General features: G+C 57.8%; 2 protein-coding genes across 11 annotated transcripts; one reads left to right on the top strand and one right to left on the bottom strand.

The window, feature by feature from the left end:
• Positions 1–6: 6 nt before the first annotated feature.
• Positions 7–10,307, bottom strand: Tmc8 (transmembrane channel like 8). 4 transcript variants are annotated; one of them, XM_021227053.2, is made up of 16 exons: positions 9,933–10,307; positions 8,875–9,123; positions 8,607–8,755; positions 8,279–8,428; positions 8,005–8,090; positions 7,200–7,336; positions 6,810–6,957; positions 5,656–5,826; positions 5,109–5,248; positions 2,659–2,782; positions 2,238–2,335; positions 1,861–2,044; positions 1,620–1,750; positions 1,356–1,514; positions 878–956; positions 7–536 (listed from the first exon to the last, which is right to left on the bottom strand). In XM_021227053.2, the coding sequence occupies exons 2-16, from the start codon at positions 9,033–9,035 to the stop codon at positions 282–284; spliced, it is 2,172 nt and encodes a 723-aa protein (XP_021082712.1). In that variant the 5' UTR covers positions 9,036–9,123; positions 9,933–10,307; the 3' UTR covers positions 7–281. The 4 variants fall into 4 exon arrangements, with proteins under 4 accessions (XP_021082712.1, XP_021082711.1, XP_021082714.1 ...); XM_021227052.2 differs by lacking the exon at positions 9,933–10,307 and adding an exon at positions 9,640–9,783; XM_021227055.2 differs by lacking the exon at positions 9,933–10,307 and adding an exon at positions 9,331–9,581.
• Positions 869–27,991, top strand: Tmc6 (transmembrane channel like 6). Of its 7 annotated transcripts, XM_040750114.1 has the most exons (23): positions 869–1,136; positions 1,336–1,399; positions 12,690–12,774; positions 12,979–13,119; positions 13,222–13,337; positions 13,465–13,560; positions 16,800–16,958; positions 18,629–18,734; positions 18,836–18,932; positions 19,073–19,330; positions 19,678–19,868; positions 20,548–20,692; positions 21,460–21,615; positions 21,875–22,026; positions 22,128–22,307; positions 23,471–23,566; positions 23,712–23,787; positions 24,559–24,692; positions 24,804–24,980; positions 25,084–25,162; positions 26,411–26,478; positions 27,615–27,734; positions 27,837–27,991. In XM_040750114.1, the coding sequence occupies exons 4-22, from the start codon at positions 13,064–13,066 to the stop codon at positions 27,712–27,714; spliced, it is 2,442 nt and encodes an 813-aa protein (XP_040606048.1). In that variant the 5' UTR covers positions 869–1,136; positions 1,336–1,399; positions 12,690–12,774; positions 12,979–13,063; the 3' UTR covers positions 27,715–27,734; positions 27,837–27,991. The 7 variants fall into 7 exon arrangements, with proteins under 7 accessions (XP_040606048.1, XP_012968729.1, XP_021082716.1 ...); XM_013113274.3 differs by lacking the exons at positions 869–1,136; positions 1,336–1,399 and adding an exon at positions 11,163–11,620 and having other exon boundaries at positions 27,841–27,991; XM_005070196.4 differs by lacking the exons at positions 869–1,136; positions 1,336–1,399 and adding an exon at positions 11,163–11,620.

The raw sequence follows: 27,991 nt of genomic DNA, 5'->3' as shown, positions 1-27,991 counted from the left end.
GAGTGCTTCCAAAAAATGCATATTTATAAATTGTATCCATGAGTTGATATACATACTATGATGTACACTATGAAAAACACTCAATAAAACATTTGAAGGGATCTGATAAAATAAAATAGAGAGGTAGAAATTCTCATGTCCTTCCTGCTGACCTGAGGATGAGGTCCTGGGACCAGGGTAAGGAGGTGGAAAAGCCGGGGTGAGGGCGCTGGAGGAAGCTGCGGCAGAGCCAGGAGTGGGAGGGTGGGGAGGGGGGGCGTGTCTGTGTGTGGGGGTCGGCGCTACAGCTCTGCGCGGCTGGGGAAGTGAAATCTGGAGACGGGATCCGAGGCCCCTGGGCTTCCGGGCCTCGAGGAGCTCGGCACGGTGGAGGATCTCAGCCGGGGTGTCCTGGGGCCCGGTGAGCCTGGGCACGGGAATCCGGGGCAGAGGGACCGCGGGCGCGAAGCTCGAGAGCGAAGGGGCTCGGGAGCTGGACTCAACTCCGGCAGCAGCCGCGACAGGTCGTCCACCAGGTGCCACTTCTCCTGGACCAGCTGCGGGGAAAGCCAGGCACCAGGAGTCAGCTCCGAGCAGGCGGTGGCCAGAAGCCACGCCCGCGACTCAACCTGAAGCCTCGGCACCACCCGGGCCTGATCTCCAGGCTGCAAGGGGCCACCTCGAAGCCCCGCCCCTAGCTTAGGTCCCCGCTGCACCACGGCCCCGTCCCCAGCACCTCCCAGCCCGGGCCCGGGCCACGCCCCCAGCCTAAGGCTCCAACCCAAGGCCACGCCTCCACCAAAGGAGGCTGCCAGTCACGGGAGCCAAGGGTTCCTCCCTGACCTCCAGCTACACCCTGCACCCTCCTACAGCGTGTGGCCGAGGTGCAGCCACTCACCCACACCAGCTGCTTCCGTAGCCCTTGGATCGCTCTGGCATTCGCCCGGGACTGGGAGACGCACACGGTCAGGACGAGGCTTAAGGCAGACAGGACTCCAGGTCAAGTCCCCTCCCGCAGCCTCTGTCTTTGAGACAGGGTCCTGTCCTGTGGCCCAGGCTGCCCCGGAGCTCACTCTGTAAGCAGCGTGGCCCCAGATTCACAGCCATCCTCCTGCCTCAGCCTCTCCCCTCGCCCCGAGTGAGTGCTGGGACTCCAGGTGAGCGCCACCACCTCGGTCGCCAAGCTCTGCGCCCAGCGTTTAATCGCAAGATTTCCCTTCTTCCCACAGCCCCTCCCTCCGAGCGCCCCAGCATGGCAAGGCTGCTTCTCTGGGGAGGTCGGGGATGGGGGTGGCGTTCACCACCCCCGGGGAAGGAAAACAAACAAACAAACAACAAACCGGGATTCTCCCCCAGTCCCTGCTGTCCAGAGTCACCTGAGCAGAATGAGGAGCGGGAAATTGAAGGCGTGGGAGCTGAGGTAATGGAGGGCCAGCTGGCCGGGAAGTGGGAGCTGGAGGGTCACCAGCTCCGGGACCACCCGCCAGGGCGCTGAATAGTTGGTAAAGAGGCCGCAGTCCCAGGAGGAGTGGGTGCTGGAGGGGCGGGGACGGGCAGGGTGGTCAGGCTCTGGGGTTGGAGCTGATGCTGCCCCAAACCCCCCAGTGTCCCTCCCCCCGTCGCCGGCCTCCCCCCATCACCTGCTGATCACGTAGCCCAGAGGGACCGCAGCCAAAAGCAAGCCCAGGAGCAGCACCAGTTGGAAGAAGAAGGTGGAGCTGGAGGCTCGGAACAGCCTTGGGGACGCCCTGGAGTTCCTCAGGAGGGTGTACTGCGGGGGGGGCGGAGAGCAGCACTTAACCAGGGTGTTTTGCTGGACCGTGGAGTCTGAGGTCCCAGGAAGGGAGGGGCGGAGTGAGGATGCCCCGAGCAGCTTCCCACCTTCTTGATGTAGAAGGTGAGAAAGAGGAAGGCACTGTTGAGCAGGGGCAGCAGGGGGCAGTAGAAGAGGCCCATCCAGGTGACAGTCTGCGCAGCCACGATGTCCAGCACGTTCTTGGGCACCAGGAACTCCTCCCGGCCCAGCCAGGTCCAGAACCAGCCGGAGAAGCGCTCCACTAGCAGCCTGGGGTGGGGTGGGGGTAGGGGGTGGGGGTCTGGGTACGCGCCAGCCAGCCACCAGCCGGGAAGGGTATGCGAGCCGCATGGGGTCTTCACTGTGGGCCATCACACACCCTTACTCACGGGGACACACCGGGCCCACGCTCGGCTTGGCAGTGGCCTCCAGCTGCGCCCTGGGGCGTCCCCACGTAGCTCACCTCCGAGGCAGGGTGACCAGGAAGGCGAAGGCCACGGTGAGCAGGAAGTTGAAGATGAGCAGTTTGTACAGCTCTTCACCCACCGAATTCTCCCAGCACTGGGGTGCAGAGGAAGGGGGACCCATCACTAACCCCAGGTTCCTCCGCACTCTTCCCTCACCCACTGCTGCCGGGGTTGGGGGTAGGTCGGTGGCTGGGGTGGGCCTCGGTCAGGCATGACCCCGGGGACTGAACTAGAGCGCGCGCGGAGGACTCCTAAACCAGGAGAGCTAGAGCATATCTGGGTGTGGTGCAGCGCGCCCCCTGGAGGCGTGCCGTGGTATGGCAGCCCCGCCTCCTGGGGAAGGACAAGGACGGAAAGGGGGACCCCCGCTGCTCTGGAGTTTGAGGTGGGGCTTTGTGGGGAACGATGGATTGCCACCTGGTATTCGCAGGCGTTGTAGCCATAGGACTCGCAGCTGGTCTTGTTTCTGCCTACGCACAGCACAGTCTGCCCCAGCGAGAAGGAGAACATCCCCAGGCTGGTCAGCTTCAGCACCACGCACCTGCGGGGCCGGGGGTGCATCAGAGGAGGGTAGGGGCTCTATCCAGGCCACAGAGTGGCTGGTGTCTGAGACCTGGTGTCCTGGGCTCAGCCCTGCCTCCTTCCAGCCTGCTTCTCCTCCCGCAAGTGCTTTTTAAAACGCGTCCCTCAAGTCTGACTCCACTTGGTTCACGGGGAATGGATCCTGGCTCTAAACCAGTTTGGGAAATACTGCCCCGGCCAACTGTCTTCTCTCTGCCAGGGTGAGTCCTGCAAGAGGAAGTCTGCGCCTTCCTGGGTCCTCAGAGCCTCAGTTGAGGACACCTTCCTCCTCCTCTTTTCTTTTTAAAAACTATGTAGCCCTGGCTAGCCTAGAAGTTACTGTGTAGGCCAGGCTAGCTTCAAACTTACAAAGATCTGTCTGCCTCTGCCTCTGAGGGCTGGTGTTAAAGGTGTGCAGGCTGGCCTCCGAACTCAGAGATCCACCTGCCTCTGTCTCCCAAGCACTGGGATTAAAGTCGTGTGCCACCACTGCCTGGCTCCACTTAAATTTTTAAATTTTTATTTTTGTGTATTTATTTGAGACAGGCTGGCCAGGGACTTGTTCTGTGGACCCAGTTGGCCTCAAACTTATAGAGATCTGCCTGTCTCTGACTCCCCAGCTCTCTTTTTATTGTAAAATGATGTGTTCTATGTCTCTGTGTGGCTGTGTGAATACAGTCACCAGTGAGGTCTAGAGGCGCTGGGTCCCCTTGGGGTCAGAGTCACAGGCAACTGTGAGCTGTCCCACGTGGTGCCGGGAATGTGATCTGGGTCCTCTGGGACAGCCGCATCTCCAGCCTCTACTTTTTTTTTTTTTTTTTTTTTTGGTTTTTCGAGACAGGGTTTCTCTGTGGCTTTGGAGGCTGTCCTGGAACTAGCTCTTGTAGACCAGGCTGGCCTCGAACTCACAGAGATCCACCTGCCTCTGCCTCCCAAGTGCTGGGATTAAAGGCGTGTGCCACCAATGCCCGGCCTCCAGCCTCTACTTTTAAAATTTACTTTGAGATGGGGTCTTTCACTAAACCCGGAGCTCAGTGTTTCAAGTTAGACTGTCCCATAAGCTCCTGGGATCTATCCATCTTCCCCACCACAAAGCTGCGGGATACGGGGTTCTGCAAGCACCCAGATTGTACATGGGTGCCAGGGTCTGAACTCGGGCTCCTCTTTCATGCTAAACACCTGCTCCACGACTCAGCCACGTCCCAGCCCCACTTGTGAACCCGTGGGCTCACTGCTCAGCATCTTAGGCTTCAGTGACACACGCCTGAAGACACAGCTTCTAAGTATGTCAGGGCCGCACTGGCCTAGGCCTGAAACCATCGCATGCCTAACCCTGGACCACTATAATGTCTGTGTGGGCAGAGCAGCTGGGAGCCGAGGGCTGGTCTCCAGATCAACAGGGGCTGAGAGGCAGGGGTGGCTGGGAGCCAACCTTTTAATCCTTCACCCTTTGGAGTACCTTTGCTCTGTCTTCTTTCTTCTTTCTTTTTAAAGCAAGGTAAGCCTGGCGTAGTGGTGCTAATGGCAGACAGCTTTAATCCCAGCTCTGGGAGGCAGAGGCAGGCGGTGACTGTGAAATTAAGGCCCAGTCTCGAAATACAAGCAAACAAAACCTCAAGGCAAGGTCTCTTCTTCCTTTCTTACTTCCTTCTTTTCTTTCTTTTTTATTTTTTGAGATAGGGTTTTTCTGTGTAGCCCTGGAACTTGCTCTGTAGACCAGGCTGGCCTCGAACTCACAGCGATCCCCCTGCCTCTGCCTCCCGAGTGCTGGGATTACAGGTGTGTGGCCACCACCACCCGGCCCTAGCCTCTTTTTCCTAAGGCCGCTCTGTGGTTTGCTGGCCCGAGAGCTTCCAGGTGGCTTCTCCAGTCTCTCCCATGGCGACACAGGAGGGCTGTGGTTACAGGTGCGTGCCACCACATCTGGCTTTCTCCAGGTGGCAGAGTGGCAGAGCCAGGGGTGGAGAGTGACCTTGGCCAGGACACTTCAGCTGTGAGTGAAAGTCCTCAAGGCAAGGTGCCCAGCTCTCAAGGTTCGCAGGAGCTGTGTCTCAAATCGACAGACTTTGCATGTGTTCACTGTTGGCGCTTGACTCCCCGAGGCCAAACAACACGCCCTCACCCATGAGTGGCCCTCTGCTTCGGGCAGGTTGATGGCTCCCTTCAGGGGAAGCCTCAGATTTGGTCCTGAGGCTGAATGTTCTAGAGCACTGCCCACCTCCCCTTTGGTGTAGTGGTGACCATGAGAGGCTCCCAGTTCAGGATCCTGGCGACCATGGCAAGGCACCCCGCCCCCCGGTACTCACCAGATCAGGGTGAGGTTGACCTCTGTGCTGGGAGGGTAGTTCTCCAGCTGGATCAGGACCGTGAAGAGTTGGGGACCCAGGAAGTTGACTAGGGCAATGACTCCAGGGGGCAGGTATTGCAGCACCAGAAAAAGGGACTCCTGTGGGGGGAGGAGGAGGGGAGGCTGAGGTTGCCAGGATACTGCTCAAATGCAGGGCCTTGGCCTGAGCTTCTGTTTTCTCGTCTGCAAAATGGGATCACCTATCTCCTCTCCCAGTTCACGCCAGAAAAGCAATCGAACAAAGCATAAGGAAAGGAATATGAATATATGGGGTCTGGAGAGATGACTCAGAGGTTAAGATCACTGGCTGCTCTTCCAGAGGACCTGGGTTCAATTCCCAGCACCCACATGTCAGCTCACAACTGTCTGTAACCCCAGTTCCAGAGTATTTGACACCCTCACACAAACGCACATACAGGCCAAACACCGACACACATAAAATAAATAAATAAAATTTAAAAACAGTAAATAAGTAGGAAAAAAAAGGAAGGAATACAGTCTCGCACCTCCTTGTTGTCCTGCGAGTACTTGGTGGTCCAGAAGATGGCGCTGATGGCTCCAGCCACTAGGAGTCCAATGAGGACATTGGTGCGCAGGTAGGTGAGCAGGTGGCAGGCCTTCTGGGCCCGGGTCTGCTGTTGAGCCAGCTCCAGGCGGTGGCGCTCTTCCAGCTCCACCTGACGGCAAGAGGGGAGGGGCTCTGAATCATTTTATGCGCGTATGCACACACACACACACACACACACCTACCTTTTGTAGTTGGGTTTCTGTTTATTTTTACCGTGTGTGTGTGTCTGTGTGTGTGTGTGTGTGAATGCCATGGTGCACACACGGAGGTCAGAGTACAACTGGTAGGAGCTGTTTCTTTTCTCCCACTGTACGGGATCCAGAGACAAACTTCAAGGCTTCACAAGGCCCTTTACCCGACAAGCCATCCTGCCAACCCTTTGTTGTAGAGACAGGGTCTTGTCTCATAATCTTGGCTAGCCTGGCACTTATGCAATTGTAGCTCAGATTAGTCACAAACTAATGGCAATCCTCCTGCCTCAGCCTCCTGAGTGCTAGGATCACAGACACACACATCATACCTAGACACATTTACATGTTTATTTTGTGACAGGGTCTCACTATGTATCCCTGGCTGACCTGGATCTTGCTATGTAGTTCAGGCTGGCCTTGAACTCACAGTGATGCACCTGCCTCCATCTCCCGAGTGCAGGGATCAAAGACGCTTGCTACTCGGCCTGGCTCACACATTCTTACAACATTTGCACTTTCTCATACACAGCTGGCTCACACTGTCATCTGGTCACTCCTGTTCACACTCACACAGCCCCTCATCCACCACTGTCATCACGACACACACACACACACACACACACACACACACACACACACACACGCATGCATGTACACATACAGACACACACAGACATACAGATACACACACATGCATGCACACATACACAGACAGACACACAGATACACACACATGCACACACAGACACACACATACACACACTAACTCACATGCATAAACACACACACAAACTCACATGCATACACACATACACAAACTCACACGTATACACACAAGCACATACACACACAGACACACTCACGCAGATATACACACACACACACACTGCCTCCCACACACCTTCAGTTCATTGCTGATCCCATGTTTCTTGATGGTGGCAGCTTCCCACACCCGGATGCAGAAGTCCCAGGAGGAGAAGACTTTGGTGCTAAGGGGCGCCCTGTAGCCCTGGCCCAGGCGCGGCTGCTGTGGCAACCCCTCCACCATCCTGGGGGAGGGAGAAGGATTGCTGGGGGGTTCCTCCACTCTCCACCCTCGCCAGTGGCTTGGCAGGGACCCTGGCCTCAGAAAGTTGGGGTGGGGACTCCCTCCCGCTCCTGGGTACCCGCCTCATGGTATGGGAGGCAGGCTGGGGGCCAGGGTGAGCCTCATTGCACAGGGACCTATCTGCCAGCTGATGAAGGATGGCCAAGGGTGGAGGCCTGTGGGCGAGGCGGGGTCTCCCCTCACCGCCGCAGTGTTCCGCAGAAGCAGAGGAGCAGGCAGGCCACTGGGCTGAGGAGGTAGGCCAGGCGGATGCTGTATGCCGAGGGGCGCTCTGGCCCTGCCCGGTAGGCACCGTAGAAGAGGTAGGTGTTGTTGAAGGCCTGGGGACACAATGAGGGCATGTGAATGCAGGTGGAGTGCTGGACCCCGGCGTAAGTGCTTGTCCTGCCAGGAAGGACAAGATCTCCCTACATGTCCCGAGCTGGCCTTGAACTTCTTGTGATCCTCCTGACTCAGCCTCCTGAGTGTTGCCACCACTGTGCCTGACGTAAAATATCCATGTCTCACAGCCACCAGAAGAAGTTAGGTGACTTGCCTAAGGTCGTACAGATATGGGTCCAGGATTTAGGATACTGGCTCAGTGGCATCCAGGAATTGGAGTGTGTGTGTGTGTGTGTGTGTGTGTCTGAGAGGCCTGGACACTTTCCCCATTAACTCTTGTTCCAAGCTGGGTTCTATGACTCATGAGCACATGTCCCTATGTCCCTACATCTGACCTGACTGGCCTGTGTAAGACTTTCCCTTAAAAGCCAAAATGTCAGCCAGTGGGTGGTGGCGCACGCCTTTAATCCCAGCACTCGGGAGGCAGAGGCAGGCGGATCTCTGTGAGTTTCGAGGCCAGCCTGGTCTACTGAGCAAGTTCCAGGACAGCCTCCAAAGCTACACAGAGGTACCTTGTCTCAAAAAACAAATAAAACAAAGCAAAGCCAACATTCAGATTGGAGTTGCCCAGATGCTCCGGAGCGTAGCCTGTAGAGACCCCACTTACCCTGCCAGTCAGAATATTCCAAAGTGGGTTGTGGAACCTTGGAATGCCACTCTGGGGCAGGTGGCTGCCGGAGCACTGGAGGCCTGCTGAGTGGAAAGAGAGGACCAACAAGGCAGGGTCCCCAAGACACACGTGACCCTCAACCTTCCAGTCCATTGCGTCTACCCTAACACCGAAGCTGTCCGAGGTTGTGTGGTAGTGTCCGAGTTCAAGGCTAGCCCTTGCAGCATACCCAGGCTGAGGTGCACAGGGTCAGGGCAATTCGAGTACTCACTTAGTTTCAGGGCAGGGCCTGGCTCCGGGTGGCGGAGCCAGACCAGGGGCAGCAGGACAAAGCTGGCCGTCATCAGTAGCGTCAGCAGGTTGAGCAGCAGCAGGAAGCGAAGGAAAGTGAAATAGGACTGGATCCCGGTCCCGAAGAGGCCTGTGTGGTATGTGTGTGTGGGGACCCGCGATATCGGAGCTGATTCACACAGAATCTCCAGCAGCCCTCAGAGGGCTGTCACACACCAAGGGGGCGCATGGGGGGCAATCCGAGGGGTGTACAAGGATGGAGGGGCTGACTGGGGAGGTGGGAAGGGAGGGCCGGCGTGGGATCCTACCCCCAATCTCGTAGAGCGCTCCCTCCCAGAGCCCGAAGCCGTGGGCCAGCCTCTGGGCTGCTTCCCTCAGGTGCTGTCGCGCCAACTTCCCTCTGCGATGCCACCGCTGCCAGAAGGAGGGCCTCACCCCCTCGGGGTCCCTCAGTTCCCTGCAGGAGCGTGGTGACGGGGGGGGGCGCCCCTGAGTCATCCACCCTACAGGTGCATCCTCGGGCGCCGCCCCCGCCCCCACCGCGGCTCGCCCAGCGGGCCGAGCCGCACCACCTACCGGATGAAGCGCTTGTCCGCCATGGGGTAGGGCAGCATCCGTACCGGCTCCCGGGAGGCGCGCAGCCGCTCCACTTCTTCCTCCCACAGCTCCTCCGCCGCCGCCTGCGGGTCAGGCCGTCGGGGGGCCGGTCCTGATGGCACCGACCACTGGCGAGACATCCCGGCGGGCGCGCGGGGCAGACAAGCGGGATCGATCCTTGCTCTCAGGAGGAACCAGGGGCGCCGGGGGGTGAGCTTCGCCTTGGCCCTGCCATGTCCACAAGAGAAAAGAAGTCTGTCCCGCGCTGCACTGAACCTCCGACCAAGGCCTAGGCCTCCCAGCTGGCTAAAGGAGGTGAAGGGCCACCAGGAAATGAGAGAGAGAGAGAGAGAGAGAGAGAGAGAGAGAGAGAGAGAGAGAGAGAGAGAGAGAGAGAGAGAGAGAGAGAGAGAGAGAAGGCTGGCTGTCACAAACCTTAAGCTTTGTAACAACACAATGCCCCACTCCTTTCCATGTGAGCACTGAATTTTGGGGACGCCACCCCTGTTCTGAACCCCCGACAGCTCCTAGAATCCCGATCCTGCAACACCCCAGCTTTGGATGTGCTAGGGCCCCATTCTGTGTGTTCCTTTGTCCAGCCTGGGTACGCTTTGGTCTTAAGGGACCCAGAGTAGGGGACGTGGCTACATCCCCAACCGTGAGAGAAGGAGGAACCCCCAAACCACCCCAGAGGAAGCCACGGCCTTGGCCCAGCCCCTTGGCCTCAACGCTTTGCTCCCTCACCGTCCTTCGCTCCACCCAGCAGGCAGCTCATCAAGGGGCGAGGGACCATGCTTCCTCCCCCCAAGAAGCTCCCTCGGGCTCCCTTGGGCTCGTGCGACCAGCAGACGGGGCAGTGAGGAGTGGGGCGGGGTCACGTGACAGGAACGGGACGGGACTGGGGTTGTGCAGCGTCTCCTCCCCTTCACCCACCCCCGCCTTCCCCGCAGTTTTCTCTGCCTCTGCCCGCTCGCCCTGCACCGGACGGGGGGGGGCGCAGGTGAGAAGCGCGCGCGGTGGGCGCCCACCAGGCCCACCTGCTCCCGCGCCCGCACGCCCGCTCGTCGTTAGGCCTGTCTCGGTGCAGAGGAACCCGTTTGTTATCTGTCCTCCGCAGTCGCCCCGGAGAGAGTGATAGTGACGCGTGGAGGGTCCCCGAACACCCAGCTGCTGGCTCTCCAAAACGCTGGCATCTTTTCTTCTTCTTCTTCTTCTTCTTCTTCTTCTTCTTCTTCTTCTTCTTCTTCTTCTTCTTCTTCTTCTTCTTCTTCTTCTTCTCTTTTCGTTATTTCAAGGCGGGCCTCTCAGTGCAGTGCGAGAGGCTCTGGCTGGCCTGGGACTCGCTCTGCACACCAGGCGGGCCTTGAACTGGGGTTAAAGGCGCGCACCAGGACTGCTGGCTGGTGCGCTATTTCTGAACTTCCCGCTCTCATCGCAGGCACGGCCCTCCCTCCCTCCCTCCCTCCCTCCCTCCCTCCCTCCCTCCCTCCCTCCCTCCCTATTGTGTGTCCTGGCGCCGAGCCCAGCCTAAGTGCTTAGGAAGCGACTCTGTGCGGCCGCTCACCGGCTAGACCTTTAGGAGTCGTCTTGGACAGTTCCCAGTTCTGGGAGCCCTAGCCTCTCCTCCCTGCTTAGCCTCTTTTGTGAAGGCCTTGCTGTCTCAGCCCTGGATTCCCTGAGCCTCCCTGCGTCCCTGCATTTCAACAGAGATCACGCAGGAAGGCTCCCCAGGAAATGACTTTCAAGTTGGGACGGAGGTCGTGCAAAATTCAGTGTAAATGCAAGGGGAGCTGAGGAGGGGCTGTGTCTGCGGGCCGGGAGCCCCTCAGGGACAGCTTCGAAGAATGTCACTTGTCCCCTCCGCTCCCCCAGCTCAACTGGACCCTGCTATCTCGGGTTTCACCACATCGCTGCACCCCACGCGCTTCCTTCGTGGGGGCGGGGATCGCTTGTCCGGGTCACTTCCTTCTCCCTCATGGTCATCCTGTCCGTCTCATGGGGGGGAAGGGGCTCCCCGGAGCATTCTGGTGGCCAAGTCCCCTGCTCCAGCTGGCGACACCTGGAGGCTGGTGAGACTTTCCCAGCCTCGGTGTCCTCATCTGTGAGACAGAAAGGCCATCGCCTATGTCCCTCGGCCACGGAAAAACCAGGCAAATTGGCACAGCGTTTGGGACAGTGGGTGCCGGAAGCGGCTTGAACTCTAGCTTCAGAAACAGACACCACGCCCCCGGGCAGAGGAAGAGGCGGTAACCCCATTCCTCAGATGGGGAGCCGTGAAATGAGTCTGGGAGCGGGGTGTTTACCCAGTTCCTCGTGGAGAGGCTGCGAACTGGTACTTAGTAACCTCGGGACGTGAGTGGGCTTGGAAATACCGTCCCGTTTAGAAACTTGGAGAAACCGAGTCCTTCGAAAACTAGGGACTTCACCCAGGGGCTGCAGACTTCCAAATACTCGGCCGAGCCCACTTTGTTCAGACGTCAGGGCGGAATGCAGGGGTGGAGTCGGAAGCCGGCGGGCATAGGGCACTGTTTTGGATCGTCTGGGCCAACCCGCGGGCGGGATCGGCTCACGTGACCGGCCGGGCCCGCTGCCACGTGGGCGGGTTGTGGGGGCTCCCTCCAGCTGCCAGTGTGGGAACCATCAAAGGTTGCCCCCCGGACCTTGATTACTGTCCGTCAATGACTTCTGCCGACGCTGCGGTTCCGCGCGGCGGGGACGCGCACAGGTGAGCCTCTTGGGGGAGCCGGGCTCTTCCGCTCCAGCTGGGCGCCTGGACGCGGGTGCTGGGTCGCAGATCGGTTGTGGGGGGCGGCTGCTCACGCCAGGGGGCCGACACCTGGGGTGCGCGTTCCTGGGAAGTGCGGCTCCCGGGCTGGCTCTCCCGGCCTGGCTCAGGGCGCGGGATGGTGCGTCCCGTCCCGGAACTGCGCGCACCTGGCTGCCCCGGGCGGCCCTGGAGACCTGCGGCCCCAGCAGATGCCGAGGCCCGGCCCGCAGCCTCAGAGCACTCCCGGCTTCCTGGGGAAGGGGGGGAGGAAGAGGTGTGAGGCGGCCTGGGGCCCCGAGCCGGATAAACACTGTGGTCGGGGGGCACCCTAAAACTGGGAAGGCACCGCCTCGCCTGGCTGCTTTCCATTCGGGCGGTGCCACCTCGGCTGGCTCCGGGCCGGCCTCGCCCTGCCGTGTCCTGCGGCAGCGCGGGCGGGGGCGTGCCTGGCGCGCATGGGGTTCCGTGGGGACCCTCGGCCGTCGGGGGAGCTCCCCGAAAACTCCGGGCTCCGCAGGTGAGGACGGGGAGGGTTTGCCGACTGGGCGGGGCCTGCCTTCTGGGGCCGGGGGCGCAGTCCTGCAGGAGTCAGGAGTTTGGTTGCTCTTTGCGCCGCGCCTGGCCTCCGGCCAGGAGGACAATGAGCCCCTTAGAGAGCTCCGGGTGCCGTTGTGCCGGGTGACAGAGCTGGACAAAGCGAGCTACTGTCGGCTCCGCTCCCTCCTCCAGCCTTAAGCGGCGTCGGGAGTGCAGGGAGTCAGTCTCCCGAGCACACGAGCACCTCGGAGAACCCGGACCCGAGCGCGGGGGGTGGAGGCGGCCTGGGCGGCGCCGGGGGCCGGGCTCTGCGGGGGCCGGGCAGCGCTTCCTGCTACAGGAAACCCTTTGGGGTCATAGGGCGGGCACAGGGAAGTCCTCTCTGAACCTCCCAGCCCCTTCTCTAAGAGTTTGAAGCCCTAAGGGCCACGCCCGCCCGTGAGCGCACCTGCAGGCGTAGTGTTCACAGACCTCTCTCCCATTTTCCCAGGACTAGTGACATCTAGGAAACCGATGGGGAGTTGCGGCCTCACCCTTCCTTCCTGTTTTCTTTCCTCCTCCACAGCCGGTTCCTGGTGAGAATGTTATTCGGGGCCACTCATTTAGCTATGTGTTTGGCTGTGGATGGGGGAAGGGTGGAGATTCCTGGAGAGAGAGAGAGAGACAGAGACAGAGACAGAGAAGAGACAGAGAGACAGAGAGAGACAGAGAGAGAGAGAGAATGTGTGCGCCCCCAGAGAGTGGGTGCCGGGCACTGGAAGCTGGTTTTGTCTCCACAGTTGGGCCGTGTGGGGTCCGAAGGCCGCATCTAGTCTCTAGCCGAGCTCCTGTAGGTCTGAGACCGGCCGAGGGTGTACCCCAGCCATGGCTCAGCCCCTGGCTTTAGTCCTGGATGTCCCAGAGCCCACAGGGGACGGAGAGTAAGTACCCTGATGCTGGTCTGGGGTGTCTCTCCTCCTGAAGCCTTCTGGAAGTGGGGCGGGGCAGGAGCATGGCTTCCCACACTCACTCTTCCCTGGTAGCCTGGAGCCCAGCCCCTATGAGGAGAGCGAGGTGCATGACTCCTTCCACCAACTCATTCAAGAGCAGAGCCTCCGGGTGGCCGAGGAGGGGCTGGAGCTGCTGCCCTTGGTCCCAGGTGAGCCGAGGCCTGCACACTGACCCGGTGTGGGCGGGACCTGGGGACACCTGCCCTTGCGTGTGGTAGGCCTGGGGCGGGGCGGGTGGGGTGGGTGAGACCGTGGCAGCGTCTCCATCCTTCCTAGGCAGAGGTCACCAGACCCTCCCAAGGCCTGAAGGTGCCCAGGTCCACAGCTCGGCCACGCTCCGCATCCTGGCCAGCATGCCCAGTCGCACCATTGGTGAGTGGGGCCCCGCCCCCGCCCTGGCTCCGCCCCCAGCCCTGGTGTCTGAACCCAGAGAGTCGGTTCCTCTGGGCGCCCAGCCTCCCGTGTCACACCCGCCCCCCCCCCCCGTGCCACACTCGCCCCCGTGCCACACTCGCCCTCGTGCCACACTCGCCCTCCAGTGTCACACTCACCGTCCCGTGTCACACTCGCCTCCCGTGGCTGGATTCTAGACATGATAGCATTTGTCACGGGTAAAAGCAGGCTGGTGGGGCTGCACAGTGGTAGCACACGCCTTTTTTATCCTCAGTAGTTTTTTTTATTGAGCTACTCCTTTCCTCCCCTCTCCCCTTCCACCCTCCTCCTGCCCCCCCTGTGCCCCCTTTACTCAGGAGACCTTGTCTTGTTTCCTCCTCGGCGAATCCGCGTATGTCTCTCTTAGGGTCCTCTTTGTTACCTAGGTTCTCTGCAGTTGTGGCCTGTAGGGTAGCTGTCCTTGGTTTTATGGCTGATACCCACTTAGGAGTGAGCACATTATATTTTCTTTCTGGGTCTAGGTTACCTCACTCAGGGTGGTGTTCTCTAGTTCCATACATTTGCCTGCAAATTTCAAGATGTCATTTTTTTTTTAACCTCAGAGTAGTACTCCACTGTGTAAATGTACTACATTTTCCTTATCCATTCTTCGGTTGAGGGGCATCTAGGTTGTTCCCAGGTTCTGGCTTGCAAGTAATACTGCTGTGAATATTGTTGAGCAGGTATGGTGTGAGTCTGAATCCTTTGTGTATATGACCAAGATTGGTATAGCTGGGTCTTGAGATAGATTGAGTCCTAATTTTCTGAGAAACTGTCATATTGATTTCCAAAGTGGCTGCACACGTTTGCACTCCCACCAGCAGTAGAGGAGTGCTCCCCCTGTTCCACATCCTCACCATAAGCTGCCATCAGTGTTTTTGGTCTTGGCCATTCTGACAGGTGAAAGATCATATCTCAGAGTTGTTTTGATTTGCATTTCCCCGATGACTAAGGATGCTGAGCCCTTTCTTAAGTGTCTTTCCTCTGTTGAGATTTCTCTGTTTACATCTGTACCCCATTTTTAATTGGATTATTTGGTCTTTTGATGTCTAGTTTCTTTTTTTTAATTTATTTATTTGCGTTTCTTGTATTCTGGTGTTTTGTCCGCATGTATGCCTGAGTGTAAGGGTGTCAGATCCCCTGGAATAGGAGTCACAGACAGTTGTGAGCTGCCATCTGGGTGCTGGGAATTGAACCTGGGTCCTCCAGCCAGTGCTCCTAACCCCTGAGCCATCTCTCCAGCTGGCCCCCCCCCGCAATGTCTAGTTTCTTTGTATATTTTAGAGATCAGCTCTTTGTCAGATCTGGGGTTGGTGAAGATCTTTTCCCATTCTGTAGGGAGCCATTTTGTCTTGTTGACTATAGTAGAGAGAAGCCTTTTTCTTGTCAGCCGCTTTGGTTTTTCACCACCAGTCGCCTGGGCTCTGCCGTGTTGCAGTCCCCAAATAACACACAAGACGCTGTATTAATTATGAAGCTGTTGGTCTTGCTTGTTTCTTACTGGCTAGCTCTGACTTAAGTATTTACCCCATAATTGTTAATCTAAATATTTCTCTTACCGGAGAACTTTCTGGGCTTCTTACCCCTATGGCAGTTACATCTTGACTTCCTGTGTTTCTCCTTCCCAGAGTCCTCCTGGACTCCTAGTCCCACCTATCTTGCTTCCCTATTGGCCAACAGTGTTTTATTAACATATACACAGGGCTTCCACATCAGACTATGTTCTTTGCTTTACAGAAAAGCTCCTCAGTGTCAGGAGGTCCCATTTATTAATTGTCGATCTCAGTGTCTGTGCCACTGGTGTCAGTTACATCTTGACTCCCTGTGTTTCTCCTTCCCAGAGTCCTCCTGGACTCCTAGTCCCACCTATCTTGCTTCCCTATTGGCCAACAGTGTTTTATTAACATATACACAGGGCTTCCACATCAGACTATGTTCTTTGCTTTACAGAAAAGCTCCTCAGTGTCAGGAGGTCCCATTTATTAATTGTCGATCTCAGTGTCTGTGCCACTGGTGTTCTATTTAGGAAGTGGTCTTCTGTCCTATGCGTTCAAATGTATTTCCCATTTTCTCTTCAATGTGGATGGATTTATATTGACGTCTTTGATCCATTTGGACTTGAGTTTTGTACATGGTGATAGATATGGATCTATCCAGCATCCATTTGTTGAAGATGCTCTCTTTTTCCATTTTATAATTTGGCTTCTTTGTCATTCAGGTGTTCATAGGTGTGTGGGTTCATATCAGGGTCTTCAATTCCATTCCCTTGGTCTACCTTTTTTTTTTGTTTGTTTGTTTTTTCGAGACAGGGTTTCTCTGTATTGCTTTGGAGGCTGTTCTGGAACTCACTTTGTAGACCAGGCTGGCCTGGAACTCACAGAGATCCACCTGCCTCTGCCTGCCGAATGCTGGTATTAAAGGCGTGCGCCGCCAATGCCTGGCTTTACCTGTCTGTTTTTATGCCAATAACAAGCTGTTTTTATTACTATAGCTCTATAGTAGAGCTTGAAGTCAGGGATGGTGATGCCCCCAGATGATCCTTTATTGTACAGGATTGTTTTGGTTATCCTGGGTTTTTGTCTTACCATGTGAAGTTGAGTATTGGTCTTTCAAGGTCTATGACGAGTTTTGCTAAGATTTTAATGGGCATTGCATTGAATCTGTAGGTCACTTTTGGTAAAGATTGCCATTTTTACTATGTTGATCCTACCAACCAAGAGCATGGGAGATTTCCATTTTCTGATATCTTCTTCAATTCTTTCTACAAAGACTCAAAGTTCTTGTCATACAGGTCTTTCACTCGTTTGGTTAGAGTTACCCCCAAGATATGTTATTTGTGGCTATTGTAAACGGTGAGGTTTCTCTGTTTTCTTTGTCATCCTGCTATCCGCTGCATGGGGGGGGAGCTACTGATATTTTTTGAGTTAATCTTGGATCCTCGGTAGCATACACCTTTAGTCCCAGCACTCAGGAGGCAGAGGCAGGTGAATGTCTTGAGTTTGAGGCCAGCGTGGTCTACAAAGTTCCAGGACAGCCAGGGCTCCAAAAAACCAAGCAACCAAACAAAAAAAGGCTCTTGGGTGTCTGGTAAAGGGATGTCCCCCAGCCCCGGGAAGGGCAGAGAGGCGTGGTGCTGAGAACTGTCGCGTGCCCTCTACTACCCGCGTCTGTTTCCCAAGGTCGCAGCCGTGGGGCCATCATCTCCCAGTACTACAACCGCACAGTGAGGCTCCGGCACAGGAGCAGCCGGCCTCTGCTGGGGAGCGTGGCCCGCTCTGCCCGTCCCAGCCTTCGTCAGTATGACCTGGAGCTGGACCACACCGTCTTGGAGGAGGATGGTGAGTGAATGACCAGCTGACGGCTGCCTGGCTGTGAGGCCCCTTGGGCATCAGTCATGAGCTGCAAGCGTCTCCTCTAGGGCCAGCATGCCCCTCCCCGCCTCCAACACCCACCCCCAAGTGCTGGGGAGGCTTCCAGCCTTTGATGGTTGGGGGCGACCGGACCCAAGGCTCCTGAGGTGGCAGTGGAGTGCCTTAGAGCAGTGTGGATTCCGAGCTCGGGTGACCGCCCCGGCTTCTCCGTTTACTCCGCCCCCTTGATGGTATTCTCCCTCTCCCCATCTTCCTCTCTGTCCATGCGACCCGGGGAACTGTGAGCGTTCCCCGCTCGCTCACCTCTGCTCTGTGTCTCCAGCCCTTGGTGACTAAAGGCAGGGTCAAAGTCTCCTCAGGCTGGCCTTGGACTCAGATCCTCTTGCCTCTGAAGATCATTTTATGTGTAAATTCGGAGTCAGGGAACTTCCCTCATGGGCTGGTTGTAGCGATGAAGGTGGCATCTGCCTGTTTTCTGGGGCCAGAAGTGTGGCAACAGTTTCTCTTCCTGTTCTGCCAAAAGCAGCATAAGGGAACCAGGGTTTACTCTGGCTCTCAGCTCAAACTATGGTCCAGTGTGGCGGGCCCATCAGCGCGGCAGGAGCGTGAAGCAGCTGCTCACGGGTGTCCGCGGTTGAGAGTGACCGTGTGACGGGGCTCAGCTCCTGTCCTCCATTTATTTTTCTTTTTGGTTGTTCGAGACAGGGTTTCTCTGTGGCTTTGGAGGCTGTCCTGGAACTCACTCTGTAGACCAGGCTGGCCTCGAACTCACAGAGATCCGCCTGCCTCTGCCTCCCGAGTGCTGGGATCAAAGGCGTGCGCCTCTCCTCCATTTTATATTGTCCAGGGTCCCCTGTTTGGGGAACATTCTTGCTCATGGATACAGTGGACCGCTCCTCCCACGTTGGTTAAAATAATCAACATTAACCCTCACAGGCATTGCCCGGGGGCTGCCTTCAGGTGATTCTAGATTCTGCCAGGTTGACAGTTAACACTGACGTCACAGGGGCCATGAGGAGGCAGTGCTAATCTGTCCCCATTCCCTTGCGGCTTTTGCACGTCTACAATGACAGGTTTAGGACCTCTCAGATGAGGGAGAGCGCAGCTGGGTCCTGAAACTCTTTTTGAAGTTTTATTTATTATATATACAGTGTTGTGCATGCATGTGTGTGTGCACTGCAGGCCAGAAGAGGGCGCCAGATCTCATTACGGATGCTTGTGAGCCACCATGTGGGTGCTGGGAATTGAACCCAGGTCCTCTGGAGGAGCAGCAGCCAGTGCTCTTAACCTCTGAGCCATCTCTCCAGCAGGCTTCCCCCTCTGCCCCATACCCTTTATGTTGAGTCCCAGAGTACCTTGGTCAGGTCAGACCCTGTCCTCCACTCTACAAGGACTGATCAGGCTGGGAAGCAACTGGCCTCAAGGGTGCCAGGATCTGGGGGGATGGAAGGGTGGGGCCTCCTGGGCTGGAGGGGAACAGTGGGGGAGAGGGCTGTCGGAGGACAGTCTGGTGTCCTGGCTGGGGTCTGGCTTTGGCTGTCAGGCATCTGGTGGGTCTTGGAGGGCTGTATTGGGCCCTGATCGCTATGCATAAAGAAAGGATGCTGGGCACTGAGGGACCCTCTTCCTGCGGACAGAGAAGCGGAGTCTGCTGGTGAAGGAGCTTCAGGGCCTGCCGATGGCCCAGCGAGACCACATGGTCAGGAACATGCCCTTGAGCCTGGGCGAGAAGCGCTGGCTTCGGTGAGTGCCCCATGACCTCAGATGGCCTCCCTGAGCCCGGAGGCAGCTACATCCCTCTGAAGTCTAGGCGTTTATGGTCTAGCCGTTGCCTCTGTCCCCAGAGAGAAAAGCTGGAGTCCCAAGGGAAATCGGAGGGACCAGCAGGGCCGTGGTAGGGCCATCTCCTGCTGCCGCAGACTCAGATACGCCTGCATTCTGGTACGAGCTCTGGGCCGGGAGGTGTGCTGTGGGCGTTGGCTGGCTGGGGCAGGGGACGCCCTGTCCTGTCGCTGTCCCGGGACTGCATGACCTGTCCCGGTGTCCCGGCCTTTGGGACTGACCCGCAGCTGTTCCTACAGGCTCTGCACAGCCTGGGACTGATGTTGCTTTCGGGACTGTATGCAGCCAGGCCGTGGCGCTACGCTCTGAAACAGATCGGAGGCCAGTTTGGCTCCAGCGTCCTGTCCTACTTCCTCTTCCTCAAGACCTTGTTGGCTTTCAACGCGCTCATGTTGCTGCCTCTGCTGGCCTTCCTCGTGGGTGTGCAGGCTGCCTTCCCGCCTGACCCATCAGGCCCGGTCCCTGCCTTCTCTGGTCTAGAACTCCTCACAGGCGGGGTGAGGTCTTCAACTCCTGACGTGCCCTCCTGTTGCCTGTCCTGTCCGAGTTTCCCTGGTGGGCTCCTGACCATTTGTGGGTGTCCCTAAGGGTGGCTTCCCCTCCTTCTGGATAGGCTAGGGCAGCAGGTCTCAACCTGTGGGGATTGCGTATCAGATGTCCCTGATGGCAGATAGTTGCATTATGATTGGTGACAATCCCAAAATTGCAGTTATGACATAGCAACAAAATGACTTTATGGCTAGGGTCACCACAGCCACTGAGTTAAAGGATGGAAGCACCAGGGGAGTTGAGAACTACTGCGCTGGGTGGGGGACGATCCCTGACTCTATTTACCCCCTGACAGGGCAGCTTCACACACACCGTCATGTACTACGGCTACTACAGCAACACCACGCTGAGCCAGCCGTGTGGCTCCCCACGGGAAAGTGGCCAGTGCAGCCCTAGGTTGGGCAGCCTGCCCTACGACATGCCACTGGCCTACCTCTTCACGGTGGGGGCCGCCTTCTTCATCACCTGCATCACTCTGGTGTACAGGTAATGGCCTTGGGCATGGGACCCTCATTCCGAGCCCCGCCCCTCCATCCACTCTCTTTATCCAGCCCCGTGTCCGCCCGCCCACCTATCTGCTTGCCCACGTCTACCTAGTCATGTTCCCACCGGTCCATCTGTCCGCCCGCCCACCAACCCACCCACCCATTGGTCTCTCTTATCTTGATGCCTTTTCTCCTGCCCGTATATCTGTCATTCATTCTCCCGGCCACACCCATTCATTCATTCATCTACACAACCATCAGCCTGCTGCCCGCCCATCTGTCCACCCACTGACCCATCTAACCGTCCTCGCATTCCCATTATCAGTGCTGTCTTCTGCCTGTCAGTCCGTCTGCCCATCTGCCCACCCACCTGCCTGCCAACCCATTTACCACCCTATCCACACATCCATCCGCCAACCCGTCCTCCTGTCCACCCCCCCACCCGTCCACCGTCCACTCCTTCACCCGTCCTCCCGTCCACCCCTTCACCTGCCCGCCTGTCCACCCACCCCTTCACCTGCCCGCCCGTCCACCCGTCCTCCCGTCCACCCCTTCACCTGCCCGCCCGTCCACCCGTCCTCCCATCCACCCCCTCACCTGTCCTCCCGTCCCCCCCCCCCCCAATCTGGTCTTCCACCCGTCCCTCCCACTGCTCACTGCCTGTCTCTTCTGCATGTTAGCATGTCCCACTCCTTCGGGGAGAGCTACCGGGTTGGCAGTACCAAAGGCATCCATGCTCTCACGGTCTTCTGCACCTGGGACTACAAGGTGACTCAGAAGCGGGCCTCCCGGGTCCAGCAGGATAGCATCTGTACTCAGCTGAAGGTAGGCAGCTGCCCGCCCGCTCGCCCGCATGCGCCCCCTGGAAACCGCATTCGACGCTCAGCTCCTGTGGTCCCAGCCCGGACCCTCTCAGGGTGGTGGAGTGGTGTCTGCGAGCTGGCCTTGAGGCTCTGGGCTGGGATGGTCTCCCTCACAGTGCCCAGGCAGGCAGGGCTGACGCTCAGTTGAATTGCCCCTGAGGTGTTAGCCGTGAGCGCTGGGGACGCGCAGGGGCTGGAGTTACAGCAACGGCTCCGGCGTGCTTGGGCTTGGGCTGGGAGAAGGACCGGGGGTCCTTTCTGGGGCACTTTGTCCTCCTGTCCTGAATCTGTAAGCTACAGCTAAGGATGGCGCCTTTATAGTCACTTAACACTACAGTTAAGAGGAAACTGAACCACTGAGGTCACAGACCCTTAGAACAAGCTTCAAGGCCCTGGGGACTCATGGGAATTCCCTACCTTTCTGCTGCGACTCATGGGAATTCCTACTGGGGACAGGTGTCGGCTCTGGTTGGCTAGGGGCCACCCATGCCAATAGAATGGGGTGAGGGCCACAGGCTTGGCACTCAGGATTCCTAGGGACTGGGCCGCGGGAAGGGATCGGGGAGGGGAGCTCAGGTGGCAGCCATCTTGCACTCCCTGTCTCCCAGCGGAAGCCAGCCTGGCCTGAGCCTCTTTAGGGAAGGGAGGGGCTTGGGTGGCCTGCCTGCGTTGTTGGGTGTGTGTCTACTTGGGGTCTAGTGACGGGGACCCGCCACCCACCCCCTGCAGGAGCTGCTGGCTGAATGGCAGCTGCGGGAGCGGCCCCAGAGTGCATGTGGGCAGCTGTGGCAGGTCGCCATGCTAGGTCTGGGGTGGCTGTTGTGCCTGGGCGCCACGGTGGGCTGTGCAGTGGCCGTTCTTACCTTCTCAGAGGTCATGATCCAGGTAAGCCGAGGGGCGGATGTCCCGGGGCTGAGACCCCACGGGGCCCATGATTCTCACGCCTCTCCTTGCTTCCTGTGCGGTTGGGACTGAGAGGCGTAGGACACACTACGTGTCTTGGAGGGAGGTGCTCCCTGCCACGTCGCTCCCATCAGCCAGCCAGACCCTTCCTACGGTGCCCGCTCCCGCAGGACAGCCACGGGGGACATGTCCCCATGCGTGGCGGGACTTTTCTGACCAAACCCTCTCACTGTCGTCACAGAGACCCACCGCTGGTGGCCAGGGGGTGGAGCTGCTGGCCCTGCCCCTGGTGGTCAGTGTCCTTAATCTGGGTGCCTCCTACCTGTTCCGTGGTCTGGCCACGCTGGAGCGGCATGAGTCCCCCGTGCTGGAGGTGTACATGGCCATCTGCAGGTGTGTGGCCGCGAGAGCGTGCGTGTGGGCTGCTGGGTAGGGCTCCTTGGAGGTCTGTGGTCTGGCACTCCCCTCAGCCTTCACGCCCTCTGCCTGTGCAGGAGTCTCATCCTCAAGATGGCTGTCCTGGGTGTGCTTGGCTACCACTGGCTGGCCCGCAGGGTGGCCAAGCTGCAGGCCCCGTGCTGGGAGGACTTTGTGGGCCAGGAACTGTACCGCTTCCTGGTCGTGGATTTCATCTTCATGCTCTTGGACTCCCTTTTTGGGGAGCTGGTATGGAGGTGAGGAGGCTCCGCCTGGCCCTCCCACCCTGCCACCCTGCCCTCTGGGCTCCTGGTACCCACCTCGGTCAGTCAGGGGCAGGTGGGGCGCTGCTGATGTGTGCGGGGCTGCCCCTGGTGCCCCCCCCCCCGTGAGAGAGGTCCCTACCCCGAGGAGGAGAGTGGGCGGCAGGAAGATGGTTTCAGATTGGAAAGAGAAAAGGTTTCAGTATTGCTCAGACAGGAGGAGAGGGGAGGGGCACCTTTAAAATGGCGTGGGGTGGGGGCTGAGGGGTGTAGCGCTTTGAGTCCTTTTGAGAATCCTTTATTGATTGCTAAAAAGCAGGGTAGCCTTTCCAGACTTTTCTTACACACTTATTATTTATTGCGTGTGCTTTTGTGCACACGTGTGCTGGGGGATGTGGAGGTCATGTGGGTCTTGGGGACTGAGCTCAGACCGTTAGGTTTGGCAATAAGCATGGTTCCGGGCTGAACCATTTTACACCCCCCCCCCACACTTTCTTTTTCATTTGAGGTAAATCTTGATGAGTTACCTAGGCTGGCCTTGAACCTTAATCCTCCTACCTAATCCTTCTCAACAGCTGAGGTCACAGACCTGTGCCACCCAACCCGATGTCCTTGTTTGTTTTTGCTTTTGAGAAGATAAGGTCTCTGTAGTCCCAGCTGGCCTGGAGTCCCCTACACAGACCAGGCTGGCCTCAGACTCAAAACTCCACCTGCCTCTGCCTCCTGAGTGCTGAGATTAAAGGTGTAGTTTCTTGACACTTGGTCTCGTTGTGTAGGACAGGCTGGCCTTGGACTCTTGAGTGCTGGGGAAAGTAAGGGTTTATTATTTTTGTCTTTCCTAAGACAGTCCTGGCTGGCCTTACACGCCAGCCCCCCGGCCTCAGCCTCCCGAGTACCGGGATTTCAGGCGTGCAACACCTCGACCACTGCACTTGGTTTGTTTTGCTTGAGAGCCCCGGGCACCTGATGCTGGGTGTTGAGATTGGTGTCTCTCTCAGAGGCTGAGAAGAGCTTCTGTGTGACAGCCCCTAGGCCCGGATGGCAGTGTCCCCCTGACATTTGCTGAGTGCTAGCTTGCACTGGTGCAGGTGGCCCCTGCCTGGTGCCCTGGGGGTGAGAGTGTCCCCTGCCCGTCTCTCAGGGGCTCCTCTGTCCAGGCTCATCTCAGAGAAGAAGCTGAAGAGGAGGCAGAAGCCAGAGTTTGACATTGCTCGGAACGTTCTGGACCTGATTTACGGGCAGACCCTGACCTGGTGAGGGCCTCTGGCTGTCAGCCACTGCCTTCCTTCCCTGGGCCACAGCAGCAGCCTTTTGGTCCTGGGTGGGGCAGAGGTCCTGGGTGGGTGGCTGTCTGGCGGGGTTGAGGACACTTACAGCCCCGTCTGCCGCCGCCCCCAGGCTGGGTGTCCTGTTCTCGCCGCTCCTGCCCGCAGTGCAGATTCTCAGGCTGCTGCTCATGTTCTATGTCAAGAAGGTGAGCTGGGAGTGGTGGCGGGCACCTTTGATCCCAGCGAGCGGGAGGCAGAGGCAGGTGGATCTCTGAGTTCAAGGCCAGCCTGGTCTACAGAGTCAGTTCCAGGATAGCCAGGGCTACACTGAGAAACCCTATCTCAGAAAACCAAAAAGAAGAAGAAGAAGAAAAGGGTAACTTGGCAGCAGGGTGTGTGCCAGAGGCACTGGGCTGCCCCTCCCTGACAACCTTATCTTGGGCAGGCCGGGGACATCTGGGAGTGACTCTGGGTCCCGTCTCCTCACTTGGAGTGCTCAGGGGCTGACGACAGCACCTTGGTCCCCACTGGCTCTGGGCCGCCTTCTGGTCCTCCACACTGGGGTGGTGTGCTCACCACGCTGATACACGGGCCGCATAGATCCAGAGTGCCGCCTCTGCCTGTCCTGGGCTCGGGCTCAGCCTTGTCCACCTGGCCCTTCCCTCTCCATTTGTATTGGGTTACTTTGTCTCTGTTGTGACTGGAAAGGCAGTATGTCACACGGCTTCCTCAGTCAGGGAGCAAGGATGAAGGCTGGGATCCTAGCTGGTGGGATGGCGCCGCCAGCATTCGGCATGGGAGGGGGGGGGGGCGGGGAGGGAGGTCCTCCCGCCTCTGTTACGGGAGTCTGGCAGTGCTCACAGGGGCACGCGGAGGCTTGTCTGCCGGGTGATTCTAGATCCAGTCAGGCTTAGAGGATGAGATGGGGGGGCAGGGTGTGGTGGCCTCGGACTAATCATCACAACCGTTGTCCCCAGGCAAGCCTGATGGCCAACTGCCAGGCGCCTCGCCGCCCCTGGTTGGCGTCACACATGAGCACGGTCTTCCTCACGCTGCTCTGCTTCCCGTCGTTCCTGGGCGCAGCCGTTTTCCTCTGCTATGCCGTCTGGCAGTGAGTGGGGGCCTGGTCCTTTGGCTTTGGGGTGACACAGGACGCGCCTTGTCCTAGCTGAGTGGGACTGTTGCCTCAGGGGTTCCTGACCCCCCCCCCCGTGTTCTCCAGGGTGAAACCCTCAAGCACTTGCGGCCCCTTCAGGACTCTGAACACCATGTACGAGGCTGGCACGGTCTGGGTGCATCGCCTGGAGCGGGCAGGCTCTGGGGCCTCATGGCTGCCCTGGCTGCACCACGTCCTGGTGGAGAACACCTTCTTCCTTTTCCTGGTGTCGGCCTTGCTGCTGTGAGTGCTGCGGGTGCGGGTGGCAGCGAGCCTGGCCTGAGGTAGTGCCCTGCGCTGTGCTGGCCCTGCCAGTGGCCTTCAGCCTGAGCCCCCGTTCCCTCAGGGCTGTCATCTACCTCAATATCCAGGTGGTGAAAGGGCAACGAAAGGTCATCCGCCTGCTCAAGGAACAGATCCGGAACGTGAGTGCCACCCGCGTGCGCACCTGGCACGCAGGTCCCCATTGCTTTTGGAGATAGGGTTTCACTCTGTGGCCCAGGTTGTCCTGTGTACTGAGGGGAACTTCGGATTTCTGATCCATGTGGAACTGGGTATTGCACCTAGGGCCTTCTGTATGCCAGGCAAGCCCTTTACCAACTGAGCTATAGTCCCAATTTTTATTTTATCTTTTGTTTTGTTTTTGACACAGGGTTTCTCTGTGGCTTTGGAGGCTGTCCTGGAACTCGCTCTGTAGACCAGGCTGGCCTCGAACTCACAGAGATCCGCCTGCGTCTACCTCCCGAGTGCTGGGATTAAAGGCGTGCGCCACCAACGCCGAGCTTATCTTTTTTTTTTTTGAGACAGGGTTTCTCTGTGTAGCCCTGGCTGTCCTGGAGCTTGCTCTGTAGACCAGGCTGGCCCTTCTTCCTCTGCCTGTGGAGTGCTGGGGTTAAAGGGGTGTGGAGTTGGCTCTCCCATTCTTTGTGGGTTCAGGGAGCTTTTCTGCAGATCCATCTCCACAGCCCTGGTTTTTGTTTTTGAGATAGAGAACTGGGATTAGTTTGAGCCCCTTCTGAGTGACTGGGGTTAAGCAGAGAGACGGCAGCCATGAAGAGGTTGGGATGGAGTGGGCAGGCAGCCTGCTGTGTGGTTTAGGTGTGGGAAACACGAAACCGTCAGGACCCAGCACACATTAAGGAGACGGAGCCAGGTGTGGTGCACACCTGTGATTGCAGCAACTGAGGGCTGCTTCAGGGTCATTCCGTTACGTGAGCTTGAGTCTAGTCTGGGTTTCCTGAGGCCCTTTCTCACAGGAGAAAGGAATGGGGGTGGGGTGGGGCAGGCTTGTCAGGGGCAGGGGCACTTTGAAATTGCATTGGGCTGGCACATAGGCTCTCCCAGTGACATTTCCATTTTACCTCATTACTAGGCTTAGACACAAGTGTGCTTCTCTTTTTCCTTTCTCTTGGACCTTTCTGATTTTTGAGACTGGTCTTACCATGTAGCCTTGCCTGGCCCAGATTTTGCTACAGAAACCAGTTCGCATTCACAGAGATCCACCTGCCTCGGCCTCCTGCGCTGAGAGCTAAGGCGTGGAACTCTTAACTCTGTGTCTTGCCATACTGAACTCCCACGTGAGCTCCACAGGAAGTCTAGATGAGGCCAGCTCTGGGACGGAGGGATGGGCAGCTTCTCTTTTCTCACGTTTGTGCTCGCTCTGACCTTTCCAGGAGGGCGAGGACAAGGTCTTCCTCATCAACAGGCTTCACTCTGTTTACGAGGAGGGGGAGCGGAGCAGGTGACGTAGGGGAGGCTGGTGTGAACGGGCGGGCGGAAGGAGGGCAGGGTAAAGTGGCTCCCGTTACAGTGGGGCTTCCTTGGTGAGGCACTGCGGGGCTCCAGGGGTCAGTGTCCAGCTATTCCAGTTAAAACCGGGACGGGACGGGACGGGGGCTGCTGAGAAGCAGGCTGTGAGCTGCCAGGACGCCCACAGGGAAGGAGGGCCACGCTCAGGCGTCACTGAGGTGTTATGGGTGCTGCTTTGCTTGCGTGTCTGTGCACCACGTGTGTGCCTGTGGAGGTCAGAGGGCATCAGATCCCCAGGTGGGTTCTGTGAGAGAGCAACAAGAGCCTTTAACCTCAGCCATCTCTCCAGCTCCACAGACCAGGTTTTTTTTTTCCTTTGGTTTTTCGAGTCAGGGTTTCTCTGTATTGTTTTGGAGGCTGTCCTGGAACTCACTCTGTAGACCAGGCTGACCTCGAACTCACAGAGATACGCCTGCCTCTGCCTCCCGAGTCCTGGGACTAAAGGTGTGTGTGGACCACCACCGCCCGGCTCACAGAGCAGTTTTATAGTGACCTTGGCAACAGGGAGAACTTCTCCCTGCTGAGTGGCCACACCCATGCGGAGGCCCGCCCTTCCCTGGCGGTTTGAGGCTTGTTTCCCCCAGACCATGCCTGTAGGTTCTCCGCTGCAACTACCAGGGCTCCTTCCTCTCTGCTGACCAGTGAGGCTCATGTCCTGCACTGGAGGCATCTCAGAACATCCAGTCATGGACCTCAGGCTGTCTTGTAGGGGACCTCAAGGTCAGAGACACACAGCCCTGGCTCTGTGCCTTGTAGAGCCTGCAGTTTCCCTCCACGTGGTCCTCATGGCTGGTATACGTGCTGTGTTCCTTGAGTCCTCATACTGATGACAGGCCTTTACTGAGGGGACTGTACAGGCCTTTACTGAGGGGACCCGCTACACAGTTTTGGGTCACAAAAGTGGCCAGTTCCTGGAATGTAATCCCTGGTGCTTCTTTGAGCTACTCTGCCATCTTGGGAGGCCAGACAGGTGTCACTTGGGACACAGAGCATCCACCGAGTCCCCAGCCACACAAGTTGGAGGGGCTTTCGTGTTGGTTGGGTTACCCTGACTCTCCTTTCTGGCAGGCCTGGCAGAACCCAGGAGGAACCTTGTAACCCCAGTCACCACGACCCTACACGCAGAGACCTGGACCTGAGGTCCCCACAGGACCCAGCAGTGGAGTGACTTTCCATAAACTCCTTGAGGTGACGATGGGGCAAGGATGTGGGGGTTCCCCAAGGGACCCTGTCCTACCTGGGACTCCCTTCCCCTGGGATTTTAATGTTTTCTTCTTTTTCTTTTTAAAGACAGGATCTATTTACACAGCCTTGGCTGTCATGAGTTTACTATGTAGACCAGGCTGGCCTGGGATTCAGAGATCTTCCTGCCAAGTACTGGAATCAAAGGCATGTGCCACCAACTTTTCTTTTTCTTTAAACTCTGATTAAATGGTTTTGCAGTA

The sequence above is a fragment of the Mesocricetus auratus genome, unplaced genomic scaffold (genome assembly GCF_017639785.1).
Source record: "Mesocricetus auratus isolate SY011 unplaced genomic scaffold, BCM_Maur_2.0 Super-Scaffold_100007, whole genome shotgun sequence".
NCBI lineage: Eukaryota > Metazoa > Chordata > Mammalia > Rodentia > Cricetidae > Mesocricetus > Mesocricetus auratus.
The sequence above is the reverse complement of the archived record's forward strand: the minus strand, read 5'-3'. Positions and strand labels throughout refer to the sequence as shown.

Coding starts and splice junctions, on each gene's coding strand:
- Tmc6 (XM_040750114.1), top strand. CDS start 13,064: ATGGCTCAGCCCCTGGCTTTAGTCCTGGATGTCCCAGAGCCCACAGGG. Junction 13,338..13,464: donor GCTGCTGCCCTTGGTCCCAG/GTGAGCCGAGGC, acceptor CATCCTTCCTAG/GCAGAGGTCACCAGACCCTC. Junction 18,735..18,835: donor GGCGAGAAGCGCTGGCTTCG/GTGAGTGCCCCA, acceptor CTCTGTCCCCAG/AGAGAAAAGCTGGAGTCCCA.
- Tmc8 (XM_021227053.2), bottom strand. CDS start 9,035: ATGTCTCGCCAGTGGTCGGTGCCATCAGGACCGGCCCCCCGACGGCCT. Junction 2,783..5,108: donor GTCAACCTCACCCTGATCTG/GTGAGTACCGGG, acceptor CCGGCCCCGCAG/GTGCGTGGTGCTGAAGCTGA. Junction 2,045..2,237: donor CTGGTCACCCTGCCTCGGAG/GTGAGCTACGTG, acceptor ACCCCACCCCAG/GCTGCTAGTGGAGCGCTTCT.